Genomic DNA, 18,196 nt, shown 5'->3' with positions numbered 1-18,196 from the left:
AAGTGGGTCAGGTCTAGTCTGGTCCATCCCTCCCCTGACTTCCATAATACAGTAAAATGTAACACCTTTTGGTAGGAAAAACATCACAGCAGCTCAACACTGTGGCATTTAATTTTAGAAAGGGGAGCTATACAAAAATAAGAGTAGTTAAATAGAAATTAAAAGGTACAGTGCCAAACGTGAAATCCCCATAAGACACCATAATACAGGCTCAACTTAGAAGTATTCCTCCCACCTCACCCCAAAAAAACACAGGAAGAGAACCAAAAAAGTACCACTTTGTCTTAACATCCAAGTAAAAGAAGCCGTGAGAGATTAAAATAATCATTGTTTAAAACATGGAAGTTAAATTCTAGTAAAGAAAATTAAAAGGAGCATAAACTCTCTGTAAAATGAAGTGTAAAAAATATAAGTAAAGCAAAAAAGGAATTTGAAGAACAGCTTGCCAAAAACTCAAAGTAATAGCAAAACTTTTTTTTAAGTACAGCAGAAACAGGAAACCTGCTAAACAACTTTTGGGACCATTGGACAATCCTGATGCTAATGGAGCACACTTGAGGACAATAAGGTCATTGCAGACAAGCTAATTAATTCTTTGCCTCCATCTTCATGGCTCAGGATGTTAGGGAGATTGCCAAACCTGAGCTATTCTTTTAAATTAGCAATCTGGGGAATTGTCCCAGATTGAGGTGTCATTAGAAGAGGTTTCAGAACAAATTGATAAACTAAAGAGTAACAAGTTACCGGGACCAGGTCCCATCAATGCTTATTAGCCAGCGTAGTAGGAATGGTGTCCCTAGCCTCTGTTTGTTAGAAGCTGGGAATGGGTGATGGGAGAGATCTTACTTGATAATTACCTGAGCTGTTCATTCCCTTAAGAGCACCTGGCATTGGTCACTGTCGGAAGACAGGATACTAGGCTAGCTGGACCTTTGGTCTGACCCAGTATAGCTGTTATGTTCACTGAGCAGTGAGCAGTAAGGGTGCAAAGGTTTAACCAGTTACCCGTTAAGCATGCCCCTTATTAGCATACTTATTTGGGTAACTTGTTAACTGGGAAGGGGCTGAAGCAGGTGTGCCTAGCCTGACAAGAGCAGCTCCCACCCTATGTAAGGTGTGCTGTGCTCGATCCAACCTGGCCTGAGCAGCCCCTCTTCTACAGCATGCCACAGACATGGGGCTGGACTAACGGCACCACATTGCAGACCCGGCAGGGCTGGAGTAGCCTGTCATAGGTGGAGGGCTGCTCCAGCCCTGCCAGGCCAAATGTGCCACTAGCAGGAGCCGCTGCAGCCGAGGTGGAGTAACCCCTTGCTGCAGTTAAATATTTTGTTTAACCAGTTAACCTTCTAACCCAGATGTTTGTCTCTAGAGTACAGCAGAGGAACAAGTCTTATCCCTCCTCTGCACAGTTAGAGCTAGAAGCCCCCTTTTCTAGGGCACTCCTAAGAACAAGGAGACATCAGATTTCACAGGGAAGGGCTTATTTCAGTCTGAGATGGGTTTTTCATGGCCATGAAATTGGTAGGGCCCTAGTTATACAATAACAAAGGCATGCAAGAAGCAGCATAATTGTCGTCTTAAATTGCTGCATAAATTGGCAAAAAGGATGCTGTCTGTCTTCAATACACTTTTTTTTCAAGAGGGAGTGTTGCATTGCCTGCCTTTACTGAATATCGTCCCACAGATCATGAGAGAGCAAATGTCTGATGTTCCCAAGAGCAAAGCAGCTTCTATGAGACCCTACCTAGGGAACTGACTGTCTTCAGTGATAATCAAGATCTGCAAATTCAAACACAGATTTCAAGACATACTTTCAGAGTGGTATTATTCAGATTCAAAAGCTTAGGTTATAACAAATGCTAGTAAAGTGTATATTCAGATTTTGATTACTACTTATTCAACACTATTGGAATTATAACAGAAACTTTTTAAAATTATAGGACAGGCAATGCAAGCTTTTCCTAAATAACTAACTGATTTTGACCTTCATATTTTTTTGTTTCTACTTAGGAGTCATTACCAGAGGTTCAGGAGGAGCATCGCAGTTTACTTCAAAAGATTAAAGCAATTCAAGAAGATGAACATGCTCTTCAAAAAGAGGCTCTTAATATTAGACTTAAAATTGAACAAATAGATAGTCACATTGGTGAGCATCAATCAAAGATTAAATATTGGCAAAGAGAGGTAAGATATTTAGTACTTAATTTTTGGATTTTTTTTGTTTGTTTCATATTTAAGAGATTAAACTCAGTGTGATGATACTTTTCTTGCCTGATAAATGGGTGAATGTAACTAAAAGGGTTTTTTAATTGACATTAAAAGGCCTTTAGCATAGAATATATTTTCTTGAATGTGATGGCTCTGAAAAGCAACTAAAAATGGCACCTTCCTTTTCAACTTGAGTTAATTTTATCATTGTTCGTTTGAGAGCGAGCACATCTGTTGGTAGATAGCATAGCATCTCTATCTCTACTCCACACATACTTTTATTTATGAAAAAATATCACCAGCTATTACTGACTTAGCATCTATCCTGAAACTATCAAGAGTTATGGTTAAAAGATACCTGGATTAGGCGCTCCAGTCGAGTTTCTATGCACCAGCACCCTGATGCAAGTTGATAAAGGTGTGGCTGATGTTCCTTGGAACTATTGAGCCAATGCAATGGACAAAAGATGGGGAAGTGGTTTGGTTCCAAATACTTCCTGGAGTGAAATCACAGTGAAGGCTGTGGTTTCCAACCAGTTCTGAAGCAGTAGACATTATAGTGCTGTCATGAACTAGCCACACTCAGACAGCCAACTAGCCACATTGTTCTAGCCAACTAGTTGCACTCAACTGGCCAAATAACCAAATGTGGCTAGTGTGTTGGACACCATGGAGTTAAGGGTTCCAGCTCATCCTAAAATTCTGGGATCTAAATCAATTCAAGGTTCAAGAAAAACCTCAAGATGGTCACTTGGAGAGCTATTATGTCTCTTCCAGAGGCAAATAACTGTCTATGCAAACTAGACCTGGTGGATGGTTATAGGAAAATAAGGATGCTTCCCAGACACTGAAAGTAACCCGAAATTCATTGTATGAGACTAAAACTACCAATTTCCTCATTGAGATGATTGTCTGCTCCATATTTCCATGATACAGTAAAACCTGCACTATCCAGAACTTAAGCATCTGGAAAACTGTAGCAAATTTCTGATGCCGGGAAAAGCAAAACGAACAAAAAGAAAGGAAACTGGCGCCTTTAAGTGCTGAGCCACTCCTCAGATAATCATGCAGCATGTACCTGGAGGAGAGGTGAACAGCAGCTGGAAGCAAGCAGCAAGCATCTCAGCTCCCCCCTTAGCTCCTGGCACCCCAGGCAGGCCAGCTCCCACCCCACCCCCTGCAGCTCCCACAGTGCTCTCCCCCTGGACAGGACAGACCCCTGGCTTCCCCCTCACCCCAACAGACTGCATACCCACCCCCCTTGCGGGGCTCGTGGTCCCCCTAGCAGTCCCGTGTCCGTCCATCCCCTCTCCTCCCCCCCCCCCCCCCCCCCACATAGGCCCTGCATGGCTTCTTCGTCCCCCTTCCCCGCGGTTAACCAAAATTTTTAGGTTAAACACAGGTTTTACTGTGTATTTATTTGTGGTCTTGGCCAGTGTTCCCTCTATATTTTTCCATTCATGACTGGAGTTAGTTTTGATTTGTGCACCAATATTCAGGCCATGTGTGCTTCTTCAGATGTGTTTTATGTATATGTGTCAGGGCAAGCCAGCATCTACCCCATCCCTTCTCTGAGGCCCCCACCCCTTACTCAAGGCCCCGCCCCCTCCAAACCTTTCCACAAAGTACCCATTGCTAATGGAAACTCACCATTAATTACATAATTATTCCTGAGCCATTTTGCTACTGCTGCAGCTGGGGAGAACAGTTTAATTTAAAATATTAAACATTAAGCGTTTTAACTTTCTCATGTTCATTTATCAAACTTCATTTTAAATAAAGTAAAATATTATATCCAACACACAAGGTTTCAATGTTTTCTTTATTTATGGCAGGTGTGGGGAATCTGTTTTGGATTGGGGGCCACTGACCCACAGAAAAATCAGTTGGGGACCGCACAAGTGAGAAGTAAAAAAAAAAAAATTCCAAACCCTCACTGATGTGGCCCCTGACTGAGGCACCTCACTCTTCTGAGGTTCAGGCCTTCCCATAGACCAAATTTACTTTTCTGGGGTTCCAGAGTTAGTGGATTTTGTGGACCCCCTTGGGCTCTGTGGGAACAAAAATGAGGGGTTCCATGTGCTAGGACTGCCAGCGAGTGGATAGGGATGCAGGATCTGGGTGGGAGGTGGAGTGCGGCACTGGGTGAGGAGGGCAGGGTCTGGAAGGGAGTTTGGCAGCAGGAGGGTATGGGGTGGGGGTATGAGAGGGAGTTTGGGAGGGGGTTGGGAGAGTAATGCAGAAAAGGTGAAAGGGTGAGAATGCAGCCAAATAATTAGCTGGGGGCAGGGGGAGGCAAAGAAGTGGGATGTAAAGGAAAGTGTGGCTTCTGCAAAGTAAAATTGTATCCCCTCTCAATCTTCCCTCTGCTGCAGCCCCACTTCCCTCAGCCCCATTATCCCCTCCCCCTGCCTGATCCACTACATTGCCCCATGCTCCTCAGTGCAACCCCCGCCCCCTCTCATCTTGCCCCTGCATCCTCCTTCATTCCGGCTCCCACCCCCACATCTCTGCCTCCAGTGTACTCATCAGTAAGACAGCAATGCTGGGACACAGCCTCCTGGGAGCAGTGCTGGGGCAAGGGAGGTTGTGGGGAGACAGTCTCTTCCCTGCCTGACCCAGCCCTTTGTCTGAAGGCAGTGGCTCTGGGAATGGGGCAGGCAGAGCCTGGGGCTGCCTAGTGCTGGCTCCAGTCTGGCCGGGCGCAGCGGGGCACTGGGGAAGGGGCCTCCCCAACCCCGCGCACAGCCCACAGGAACAGATCAGTATAGCTGAGGCCCTGCGCACCATGTGTGCTGGTCACTCAGCCCCGGCTCTTCAGAGCAGGCCCACCCCCACCCCCTCCGGGAGCAGGAGGCATGAGCCAGGGATGCATGCATGCCTCTCCATATCAGCACTGAGGTTCAGAAATTAAATTCAAAATATCAACCTTCCAAAAACCTATCACTAGTCCATTCTGTCATCTGAGGCATACTCCCTCTCTGAGCTCCTCTTGGGACATCACAGGATTATTCTGTCCCTGGGCAAACTCTGTGCTTTAATTTTATAACAGTAACCTTGCCAGTGATCCCTGTCATGTGATCTCATTAATTTTTGTAACCCTGTCTTACAATATGCAACTAAAGCCAATTTGTATTTAGCTCAGACACTCTGCCTTCCCCAGACTTGTGCAGCTTGAAAGCTTGTACCTTCCACCAATATAATGTGGTCCAAAACTATATTTTCTCACCTATCTTGTATCTCTCAGAGTTAAGTATCTCTCACTGCCAGGATTCCTGTTACACATGCATACACGAGTCAGAGTTCCTGCTTCTGGTCCCATCCTAGCAAATCAGTCCAATTTGGGTTGTCATATGGCCCCTGCTACCACCAAAACCGCAGTAGAGTCAATAGCTGCATGGAAACCTCTTCTAATAGTAGGGGGAAATATAAGATAGCTGTAACCAGATTTAAGAGTGCCCACAGAGGGATTTGAGTGGTTTTCCTATTTCATGTGATTAAGATAAATTTGTTTAAGTAGGTATTTAAATCGAGCAACTTTTGTATTTAGACAAGGCCTTATTTACAGCCTAGGTTTTAAAGTTACGTTTCTGGACAGGACAATGCATGAATCATTTTTCTTTCTCCTTATAAGGATTAATATTTTATTAAGGTTTCATTCCCCAGTTAGTTAGCTGTTCCTCACTCATCTAGGAACTGATTGGAATGTTCTATGTTGTGAGAAGCAGAATTATAAGGTAAAAGACTGCATTAGTTGATCTATGATGCATACTGTAAAGACAGTTTTCCCAACTTGGAATAGGATAAGTTAAATAAGAGCCAAAAGTGAGTTGAAGCAGGAAAAACAAAATTGTTTAAGAGGGCTATGTGGGTTTTAATCAAGTGGACTTAATCTGATTTTTTTATCAGTTCAGTTTAGTATTAAAAGCTATTTTCAAAATGTATATGACAATTGATACTGCCAAGCCTTACCATGATATTCTGTAACTGTCTAAAATGAATTTTAGATATCAAAAATATTACTGCATCCTGTAGAAGATAAACTAAGTGAAGAGCTTCCAGTGCTAAATCAAGAGGAACTTGAAGCAATTAAAGATCCAGACATTATAACTAATCAAATAGCTCTTTTAGAAGCTCAGTGTCATGAAATGAAACCAAATCTTGGTGCCATTGCAGAGTATAATAAAAAGGTAAGGCTTTGTTGTTTACCATTAATATCACAGTAGACTTAATCTCTTTACACTGCTTTAACACTATTTCCATCAGATAGATAACTTCTTGTTTAGCTTTACTTCATTTGAGATTGCTTGCATCGCTCAAAATGTAATACTCTGGGCACTGACGTAATATATGGTCACCCTACTAATCGGGCATTTTTATCAAGTAATTTTCCACATGTTCTTCCAGGGTCAGTGTTCCCTCTCTTTCCATCCACATGTGGAATAATTTTTTTGATGTTTACTAAGGCATGTGCAAATATGCACAAAAGTAGAAACAAAAAACCTATCTGTGGGTGCTCTGCTAATCAACTAGGTGGCATTTGAATCTCTCCTGAGTGGCCATTTAGGCACTTAGCTTATAGGCAATACTGTCCAGGATCCCTCTTTCCAAAGAGATAGTATAAACCATCACATCCAAGTCAATTAGTGTAGCTTCAGACCTTAAAAAGACAAAGAAAAGTGATAAGGAAACAGTCACAGGGGGAAGAAATGCTGATTGGTCCCCTGCTCTCCTCTGTCTCCCTTGATAAGACTGTTAATCCCATCTACTCCACGGTAAGCGGTGCAGAACAAGTCCCACAAACTCATGGATATCTTGAATCCCTTCTGCACGTGCCAATAAATAAAATTATCTTAGAATTCAAAGAACCTATGACATATGTTAGCTGTAAGTGTATATCAGCTACTAATAGTAAAAAGTGCTCTTTCAGAAAAGTAGAAATAACTTGGTCTTAAAAAGGAAATTTCATTTGTTTCCATTTTCCCCTGCAGGAAGAACTGTATCTGAAACGTGTGACAGAGCTGGATGAAATTACCAATGAGAGAGACAACTTTAGATTGGCTTATGAAGACCTTAGGAAACAAAGGCTTAATGAGTTTATGGCAGGATTTAATGTAATAACAAATAAACTAAAGGAAAATTACCAAATGCTTACCTTGGGAGGAGATGCTGAATTAGAGCTTGTAGACAGTCTGGATCCTTTCTCTGAAGGAATCATGTTTAGGTTTGTCTGAAACAATTTTTAATCAATGACATTTCTTAACCTGGTGTTCATGGTTTGAATATTCATCAGACAGCTCTAAAACAAGAAGTAAAGCAGTTATGCTGAACCAACTAGGGCAATCTTTTTTCTTTTATGGCTATTAATGAAAGGATAGCAAGGAAAGACACATTTAAATAAAATTAGATGAACTCCAGGGGGAGAGAATAAATGTAATGTAATTTGTATGAAAAAGTCACTCCTGTCAAGAAAAAATAATTGTAAAGTGACATCAGCTGTTCTTGAACATGAACATGGAACACTACTCTGTAAGGGATTTCCAACATAAATGGAGTGAAATTATTTGGTTTATTGGAAAATCTGTCCATTTTAGTAACCATCTACACAGAAGATTGTCACTTGTTTTGAAGAGTATAAGTGAATATTATGGGTTCTGCTCCATGTTTCATAAATGGATTCTGATAGTAGATCCATTCCATATTAGTTGTAAAGAGTAGTTCTGAGGGGTAACTTCTCAAGTACTTGTTAATATTCATTTTAGAAATCATAATATTTAAAGACGATAAGAATATTTCTTACTGAGGCATGAAGACTTTTTTTATATAAACTAATTTGTACATTAATAAATATGAATGGAAATAATGTATAAACTCTTAATTTTTCAGTGTACGACCACCAAAGAAAAGCTGGAAGAAGATATTTAATCTGTCAGGAGGAGAGAAGACTCTTAGTTCTCTAGCTTTGGTTTTTGCGCTTCATCATTACAAGCCAACTCCCCTCTACTTCATGGATGAGATTGATGCAGCTCTTGACTTTAAAAATGTATCAATTGTAGCATTTTATATATATGTAAGTATTTCTCTATATAATAAATAGAATACATTATTTACCAATATAGTTTCCATCCATGCCAGAAATTATCAGTGTTCTGTAGCAATTCTGTCTGTAATGTCAAATTGCAACTCTTTGTGTGATCACTGGATGTGTCACTTATTTCTGATTAGATAAGTTTTGGGCATCCAACTGCTCCCTTTTAGGCACTCATTTAAGTGGACAGATTTTTTTATATGTGATGCCCATCATGTAGGATCTCCTGTTCTCTAGTCCTGACATCTGGACCACACATCTTGCCGGACCAAAGAGTCCTGTACCAGCAGAGGTGCAACCTGTATTATTATTATTATTCCTCTCAAGGGTCAGACAATAAAGTATTGTAAACGAAAAATAATTATCTAAGTTTAGGTGATTATATATTACCACTTTTTTTTCTTGCTTCCATATTGCATAAAACCTTCATCTCTAAGATTTCCAAATTAGCTGAACTTGCTTTAATAATTACTTCACATAAGAGTATAATTTTTTTTAAATAATGTGACCTAATATGAAATGATTTATTTCTTTTTCAGGAGCAAACAAAAAATGCACAATTTATCATCATCTCTCTACGAAATAATATGTTTGAAATTGCAGATAGATTAATTGGAATTTATAAGACTCACAATACAACAAAAAGTGTTGCAACAAACCCAAAAATAATTGGATCTAAAGGACTTGCTGAAATTGGTTCTGTTGGATGCTGCTGAATGTGTAATCTTCCATTCTGAAGACAGTGAAATCTTATTCTAATGTGTATTTCCACTATTTCTGCTGTTTGTCTATATTCTGTTAGCTTTGTTTTGTTGTGTGATTCATCATTATCCCATAACATTTTTTTAATATCTTAGCTTTCATTATTTGCAGTTCTTAGTAAGCCAAGATATGTAGAAGAGCTAATATTTTCTGTTAATTGGCTACACTCAATTTTTGTAGCTATCTTAATTTATATACATTTGAGCATAACAGAACTGTTTCTAAAAGTGTGTATCTAAGTACATTTTAAAGTCTCATTTAGTAGGCATTATACCAATGTTTGGGCTCTACCTGTAGATTTTTAAACAGCTTTTTACACTGTATTTTATTAAAATAAAAGTTAACTAATTCAAGTTCTTGTTGAATAGAGCTATAATGTTCAGAGATGTGTCTATATGTTATTGATGGAATTGTGATGTATACAGTTCCCATTATTTAAAAAAATGCTTATTTCAACACTAAATGTTTGTATTACATCAGGATTGTTGCCCTTTTGTAATGTAATGTTTGCTGTGAAAACTTAAAATAAGAGCTACCTTCCCCTCTGTCATCCGTCGTCGTCGTCCCCACTTCCTTTCCCCCCCCCCCCCCCCCAAAGAAAAGATCTTGCACTATAAATTTGGACAAGATGTGACAGGTGTAGGAAGAATAAAAGCAGGGGCACGTGTGCTTTTGGATGGAGAGGAGGTAAGGAAAACAGTAGTTGTAGAATACACACATATATATTTGCTGTGTGTACAATTTAGAAGCTTCAGTAGGGGAATGTGGTTAAGGAATCATTAACTGCACATTATAATTAGGCAATGCACTTTAGCCACTGTGACACAGGCAGATATTAAAAAAGGAACAGAGTAGTCAGCTCTACAGATTTTATTTGGGGAGTGTTCCATGCATATAGGTCAGTAGAACAGTTTTAGGAGAAGCAGGAAATCAAGGTTGCCACTAGTGGTCATAGGTCTGATCTACATTAAGACTTTACATCAACTTTAGCTTCTTATGGTAGATTTCCTAAGTGATGTATCCACACTACCAAGCCTGTTATGTTGACTTTAAGGGTTGCAAATGTTGATTTAAGTACTCCTGCTTTTCATGAGGAGTAATGCTATTCCTGACCTTGCATAGTGAAACTTACGGTAACGTAAATACAATGTTGCCAGAAAGTGAAGACTGTTGGCCTCCAGGAGACCTCACACAGTTCCCGCCCTGACCTCTCTGGCCAGAATATGTGTGTCTGCTGTTGTCCCTGGTGAGCACAAAAAGCCATTGGGAAAAGTTGATTGGCCTCTCCATGTGGCCAGCATTGCGAGCATATTCAGAAAGAGCAGCACACCATGCACATGTGGAGATGATCTCCAACTGTCCTGCCAACACTGTGACCACTTCAAATACTTCTACTTCCCCAGACTTCAGTTCCTTGGGGTGCAGAAGAGTGTCATTGTGGAGTGTCCAGCAGATCTTGGACCTCATCATGGCGCTGGGAGATGATGCCTGCTGAGTGGAAAATCAAGGACCTGAAAATCTTGTTTCCCTTTATGCCTGTAGCTAGTTTGAGCTCATTTTGTGCCTTTGCCTTTCTAATCTTGTCCCTGCATTCCTGTATTGTTTGCCTATATTCATCCTTTGTAATTTGTCCTATTTTCCATTTTTATATAACTCCTTTTTTATTTTTAGATCATGCAAGATCTCCTGGTTAAGCAAAGGTGGTCTTCTGTCATATTTTCTATCTTTCCTATGTAGCGGAATAGCTTGCTTTTGGGCCTTTATAATGTCCCTTTGAAAAACTGCCAACTATCTTCAGTTGTTTTTTCCCTCAGTCTTGCCTCCCTTGGGACCTTACCTACCATCTCTCTGAGCTTACCAAAATCTGAAATCCATTCTCTCTGATTTGCCATTCTCCCTTCTAACATACCTTAGAATTACGAACTCTATGATTTCATGATCACTTTCAGTCAAGCTGCCTTCCCACTTTCAAATTCTCTACAAGTTCCTCCCTATTTGTTAAAATCAAATCTAGAACCACTCTCCCCCCCTCCCCTCCAGGAGCTTTTTCAACCTTCTGAAATAAAAAGTTGTCTTCAATGCAGTCCAAGAACTTATTGGATAGTCTGTGCTCTGCTGTGTTAGTTTCCCAACATATATCTGGATAGTTGAAGTCCCCCATCACCACCAAATCCTGCGCTTTGGATGATTTTGGTAATTTAAAAAAAGCCTCATCCACCTCTTCCGCCTGGGTAGGTGGCCTGTAATAGACCCCTAGCATGACATCATCCTTGTGTTTTACCCCTTTTAGCATAACCTAGAGACTCTCAACATGTCTGTCTCCTATGTCCATCTCCACCTAAGTCCAAGTGTGTACATTTTTAATATATAAGGCAACACCTCCTCCCATTTCCCCCCACCTGTCCTTCCTGAGTAAGCTGTACCTTTCTATACCAATATTCCAATCGTGTATTATCCCACCAAGTTTCTGTGATGCCAACAATGTCATAGTTGTATTTATTTATTAGCACTTCCAGTTCTTCCTGCTTATTTACCCGGACTTCTTGCATTTGTATATAGGCATCTAAGATACTGATTTGATCTTGCCTCCCAGTTCTGCCTTGTCCCTCCTTTCTCTCTGCTCTTATAGCCCTCGCTCCCTCCCATTTACGACCTGTCTCCATGTTCTTCACTTACCCATGGGCTTTGGTCACCTGTCCCCTTTGAACCTAGTTTAAAGCCCTCCTCACTAGGTTAGCCAGTCTGTATCCAACTACGGTCTTCCCCTTCCTCGAAAGGTGAAGGTGAATAGAGGAGTACCTTTTGTGATTGATGTGATCCCACAGTCAGGGGAGCCTATCATAGCAAAGCCATCCACTATGGTGTCCATGTTTCCCAGAGCCACAATCCTCCATACCAAGATATAATTGATGGCTTGGGCTACTTGTAACAGCAGCCCCCACGTAGATTTCCCCCCTCTGAAATGATTCGCCCTTTACCCATAGTTGTATGGCCTTGCAAGCTTCCATAAGGCAATTGCCATGCACTTGTCCATAGTCATTCAGGTATTCTGGTGCCTCAGAACAGGGGAAAGCCATTTACAAAGTTCCAAGAACACGGTCTTGAGCACTTGGAAGTTCTGCAGTCACTGCTGATCGTTCCTTCTCTGCATCACAGTATGGTTCTGCTAGTCTCAGCTTGTCTCATAGCACCAGAACCAGTATTCCATTGTGTCCAGAGGATTGACTGGTGGCTGTACTAGCATCAGTGCCAGGCCTTGCACGAGCAGGACCTTCGTGCCATGACAAGCTTTGTTCTCGTCCTTTTCATGCCTGTGTTGCTATGGTGTCTGTGACCAGAGCACCACAAGGCATGAACACACTGCCTCCCCTTTATCTCATGCAATGGGGGAGGGACTAAAGTGCATTATGGGATGCTGGCAACATCCGCACTTCTAACCCCCTACTACAGAGTTTTGGATGCACCAGAGAGCACTGTCAGCATAGCCCAGAAAAAACAGTTACTTACCTGTAACTTGTTCTTCGTGATGTGTTGCTCATGTCCATTTGAATTAGGTATGTGTGCACCATGTGCACGGATTTTGGAGCCTTTTTTCCCCAGTGATATCCGTTGGGCCAACAGGGAGCCCCTAGAGTGGCACCAGCATGTTGGTGAATAAGTACCCCTGCTGGCCCTTCCCCTCCTCAGTTCCTTTTTGCCGGAGAACTTTGATGAAGAGGAGGTGAGGGGGTGTCGAATGGACATAAACAACACAGCTCAGCTCGAAGAACTTGAGTTACAGGTAAGTAACTTTTTTCTTTGAGTGCTTGCTCATGTGCATTCAAATTAGGTGATTCCCTACCAAAAACAACTGGAGGCGAACTTCGGAGACCAGTATAGGTTAAATTAAGCCTGATTGCAACACTGCAGTCTGCATAGCAGCATCCTCTCTAGCTTGCTGGGCAATCGCATATGCACTGTGAACTTGTGCACTGACAACCATCTGGCTACCTAGCAGATATCTAGTATGGAAACCTGTGCCAGGAAGTATGCACACTATTGAAGTGAGCTGTGATGCATGGCAGCACCTTACCCGCCAGGTTCTAACACTCTGATACATGAAGTAATCCAGGATGACAAACACTGGGCTGACACAGGCATGCTCTTCGTCCTTTCCACTATTGAAATAAAGAGATGTGGTGATCTGTGAAACTTTCTTGTCCTATCTATGTAAAATGCCAGCGTGCGCTTCATGCCTAGTGAGTGCAGGACCCATTCCCTAGGAGTCACATGAGGCTTCGGGAAGAACACTGGTAGGTAAACGTCCTGTTATGTGGAATGTAGAGACCATCTTAGGGAGGAAGGCTGGGTGGGGACACAGACATAGCCTATCTGCATATAAGGGGGGCCAAACGTTAGTGCTCTTAACTCTGAAACCCTCCTAGCTGATGTGATTGCCACTATAAAGGCCATCTTGAACTACAGGTGCTGAAGGGAGCATGTGGCCAACAGCTTCAAAGACAGGCACATGAGTCTAGTAAGCATGAGAGTGAGGTCCCATGGTGGGACAGGCTGCCTGACATGAGGGAACAGCCTGTCTACCCCCTTGAAGAACCTCTTGACCATTGAGTTTGCAAAAACAGATCTGCCCCCTTCCCCCAGATGAGAGGCTGCTATAGTTGCCAAATGTACCCTAAAAAAAAGGCTACGTCTACACTGGCCCCTTTTACGGAAGGGGCATGTAAATTTCAGCAGTCGTCGTAGGGAAATCCGCGGGGGATTTAAATATCCCCCGCGGCATTTAAATAAAAATGTCCGCCGCTTTTTTCCGGCTTTTAAAAAAGCCGGAAAAGAGCGTCTAGACTGGCCCTGATCCTCCGGAAAAAGCGCCCTTTTCCGGAGGCTCTTATTCTTACTTCTTATTCTTACTTTGAAGTAAGAATAAGAGCCTCCGGAAAAGGGCGCTTTTTCCGGAGGATCGGGGCCAGTCTAGACGCTCTTTTCCGGCTTTTTTAAAAGCCGGAAAAAAGCGGCGGACATTTTTATTTAAATGCCGCGGGGGATATTTAAATCCCCCGCGGATTTCCCTACGACGACTAGTGAAATTTACATGCCCCTTCCGGAAGAGGGGCCAGTGTAGACGTAGCCTAAGGGAAGATGTAGAAAGGTACATCTGGCTCAAGTGCTGGAGATAGTCAAGGATCAGTGGGATGGATGCCTGCAAGGGATGCACTCCCTTCTGTAATGCCCTTTCAGAAAAATGTCTACACTTGGCCAAGTAAGTGTACCTAGTGGAGGGTTTCCTACTTTCTAAAAGGACCCTCCTCACCATGTCTGAGCACACTTGCTCCACTTCCATCAGCCAGGGATATACCATGCCACCAAGTGTAGAGATGGCAGGTTCAGATGGCACAGCCGTCCCAACCCCAAGTCCTGGGCGATTAGATCTGGCACCATGGGTAGGGCAACAGGTTCCCTCTGTGTCATATCGAGGAGGATAGGGAACCAGTATTGCTGGGGCCAGTCTGGGGCTATCAGAATAACTGTGGCCCTGAGACTGTTTACCTTGATGAGGACCTTGTGGATCCGGGAGAACTAGGGGAATGCATAGAGGCCTGGGGACCAATCAGTCAAGAACATGTTCCCCCTGGACTCTGGTCCCTACCCCAGCTAAGAACAGTATTCCTGACACTTCCTGTTCCTGTGAGAAGCAAAGAGATCTACCTGGGGATGAACCCACTTCTGGAAGATCTGCTCCAGCACCTCTCCTTCCTCTTTGAGTGGTCCCCGTGGGTGCTCCACTCATGGTGTCAGGCTCGTACCGGCACCGCAGCTCGGAGGCTTTGCACAGCTGTTTCCAGCTGGGTTCACCTGCGCAGTGTACAGCACGTGCCATTTGCACCGTTTGATCTTTGCGCGTACCCGGCTTCCCTGTCAGTTCCTCTTAACCGTCCCTGAGTACAGACAGAGCTCTCTCTTTCTCTCTCTCCTCACAACAGTTATCTTCCCCCAGGGAACCTGTAATTAGTTGATTGTATATAGTTAGTAGTTTTTACTTGTTACCTGTTCTTACTTATCAAAAAAAAAAAAACAACCAAACAAACAAGAAAGGACTTCTGTTTATACTTCATTAAGAAAACCCAGGCTTGCGGCAGCTCCCTGCTGTTACAAGCCACTGACCAGCTTTAAAAAAAAAAACACTGTTGTCTGAGAAGGAAACAGTGACTGATCATGCCTGGATCCCCAGGTTTTAAAAAGTGTGCTCACTGCAGTGAGCCAATGCCAATTTCTGATGGACATTTTTTGTGTGTTCGTTGTCTGGAGGAGAATCACACTCCCCATAAGTGCAGGCACCACAGATGATAGCCCGAACTCGCCGTGACAGAGAGATTATTAAAAATGTTCCTCTTGGATACGGCACTGGACCTCAATGGGGAAACCTCTGAACAATGGGATAACCCCTAAGAGGAGAATCTCCTCTCCTGAGCTGCGAGAGAAAAGGAAGAGAATCTCCCCAGCCAGATCCCTTCCACCCGAAATAATGGTGGCGGATCAGCATGGCTCCTCTGGCTCTGTCCTGCGATCCCTGCAATCTAGGTTGGGGACGAAGGGAGCAAAGGTTGTGGTGCCTGAAAAAATGTCCTCTGGGCCAGAAGCAGCCCTGGTGCCGGCACCGCATTGATCATCAAAAGCCCAGGAAAAAGCCGCGTGGGTGGCAGCAGTGCAAAAGACTCTCCCGGTGTCGGCAACCCAGCTGACCACTTTGCCGGCACTGAAGGTTGCAGCGGTGCGGAAAAGTGGCGCTCACAGTTTAAACGCACTGGCACCGTTTTCTTCCCCCTGGCACGTGGCTGCAGAGCTTCATATAATGCCAAGCATGCCGCCAGCACTGGGGGAAACCCCCCTGCACCAGCACCCCTTCAATCAAGGTCACAGCAACAATGTGGGGCTTCTCAAGTAGCCAGCCAGCCCCGGCACCGGACTACACAGAGCAGCAACAGCTGGCTGGCGCACAGGCGCCAGAGCAGAAGCAGGGGCCAGAGACACAGCTACAAGTAGAGCCATTCATTCCACATGGGCAGGAGATTAACCTCTCCCCTTCCCCGAGATTCTCACCGGGTCCTTCTTTTTCATCTACAGCGTATGGCTCACCATTATGCCATGGCTATGTTATCACAGCCCCAGGCATCACACCTATTACAGATTGGACTCTCCATATGAGCTCCCTTATTGTAGAAGCTATTGTAACTCTTCTTCCCGGCCGAGTTAATAGCAGCAAGGGCTGGGTTCAGTGTCTAGGGGTCTCCTCCCAACAAGGTAATACAACACCAGCACGAGCCCCATCCAGTGACCTGGGAAATCTTACTTACACCTCTGGGAGCCTCAAAGAGGCAATTCTTCCCCTCTTGCAAGCACAGAGCCTCAGTATAGCAGCAAACCTTTAACAACATGAGGTAACCGACATCAGCATTAACTTGGGAAAACACAACTCTGATTCATAGACCAAACATGGGCAAAGACCCACCCCGCAGCCACGAATCACCCAAAGTCCAACACCCCAAAAGTCTCTGTCCCAGGTCAGTGCCGCCCCAGGGTTCAAAAGTTCACCTGGCAGGGTTTTACCATCCCAACCTGGAGGGACAGGGATTGATACACCTTACGTGGTTCACCGATGGCTCCGCTTCTCCATAGGGTTCTGCCGCCACCGTCAACACGCGTCACTCTGCCACACTCCACCTGTCGTCCAGTGAGCCGCCTCAGCTGTCCCACGAACTGTCCGGCTCCACCAGTCATCTCTGTCCACACTCCTGGCCACCAGCTGGTTGCTCCTGCTGCTCCTACCAGCTGCAGGTCATCCCCGCCAGCCACTATGCTGTCCGCCTGTGCTTGCTGGTTGTCCCGGCAAACCGCTCTGCTGCTCTGTCTGCGCTTGTTGGTTGGCCCTGCAAACCACTCCACTGTCCTGCGTTTGCTGGTTGGCCCTGCAAGCTGCTCTGCTAGTAGCTCAGCAGCATAGCACCAGGCTCCCCTCAGCAACAGTGATTTCAGCTCTTCCGCAGTATAATGCCAGGCTCCCCACAGCACACAGTGATTTCAGCTCTTCAGCTCATAATAGAGAAGCCTCAGTGCTAGTGCTCTACTGGCCCACAGCAAAGCCAACTCTGCAGCTCCCAACTAGACTCTTAATGGAATCCAAATTAGTTCTGATATTCCACAGTGGAGAGAGGAGGGGGTGCAATCAGTGTGGTTTAGGCCCTCAGACAGGGCCCTACCACCAGGTGCAAAGACTTGTCCCCAGCTTCTCTCAATTTGACTGGGTTTGGAACCCATGCCCCTTGTCTAGCGAGTGCTACTTACTTTATGGTGAATCCTTCTGTCATCAACAGTTCCACCATTCCATTGTCCTTGATTCACATAATCAGGGTAACAACACTTTTATCCCCCTGCCTCAATAACAGAGAGACTGGGAATCCCACAGTGGCCAAAGTGACCATTTGGGCTTCTGTGAGCACATACTAGATGGGGTGGGTGTGTCTATGCAAATTGGGTGTATCTATGCAAATGAGATCAGCCCCTGAAGTCTCTTTGCACCACTCGTCACAGTTCATTACCAGATGTCAGGGTAGAGCTTACCCTGACCCTTCTTACATCATTATAGATGCCCATCCTACTTTCCACCACATGGGTGGTGGCATACCAGCAATAGATTGTCCAGATGTTCGTCTCCTCATCCATCAGATCATTATTACGACTATCACCGCCTTTCGCCATGCTCATCACGTTCACATTCCTGTAGTTATGGGTATCAGCAGTCCTTACACCACAACCCACCATCAGCGAGGCAATCTTTGCTACACCAGCACTGTGACCATCGTCTGGCATCCCCATCACACAGCTGCACAGACGCAATGCAGCAGTCAGACCTTGAAGAGGGTCAATTGTCTGAGGAGGACAACCGTCAGTCTGGAGCTCCTGATAGTTCACCTTCGTCTTCTCATGGGGCAGTTTTCCCAGAGGACACGTACCCACCAGACGATTTTAAACCAGTGGTCCCCAACGCGGTGCCCGCGGGCGCCATGGTGCCTGCCAGGGCATTTGTATGCACCCGCCGACAACCCGGGCTGGCCCCGCCCCCCGGCGCGGGGTGCACTGGAG

General features: G+C 44.3%; 1 protein-coding gene across 3 annotated transcripts in view; it reads left to right on the top strand.

Moving 5' to 3' along the window:
- The window catches only part of SMC4 (structural maintenance of chromosomes 4), a 94,560-nt gene extending 85,146 nt beyond the window's left edge, over window positions 1–9,414 (top strand). For all 3 annotated transcript variants that reach the window (XM_006123439.5, XM_075937823.1, XM_075937822.2), the window contains exons 20-24: window positions 2,014–2,187; window positions 6,219–6,401; window positions 7,203–7,435; window positions 8,098–8,281; window positions 8,839–9,414. In XM_006123439.5, the coding sequence (XP_006123501.1) occupies window positions 2,014–2,187; window positions 6,219–6,401; window positions 7,203–7,435; window positions 8,098–8,281; window positions 8,839–9,015 (951 nt within the window). In that variant the 3' untranslated portion in view covers window positions 9,016–9,414. The remainder of the gene's footprint in view (window positions 1–2,013; window positions 2,188–6,218; window positions 6,402–7,202; window positions 7,436–8,097; window positions 8,282–8,838) is intronic.
- The last annotated feature ends 8,782 nt before the right edge of the window (window positions 9,415–18,196 follow it).

This window comes from Pelodiscus sinensis, chromosome 10 (assembly GCF_052426305.1).
Source record: "Pelodiscus sinensis isolate ZL-2025 chromosome 10, ASM5242630v1, whole genome shotgun sequence".
NCBI classification, from domain to species: Eukaryota; Metazoa; Chordata; order Testudines; family Trionychidae; genus Pelodiscus; species Pelodiscus sinensis.
This window is presented reverse-complemented; position numbering and strand designations above follow the sequence as displayed.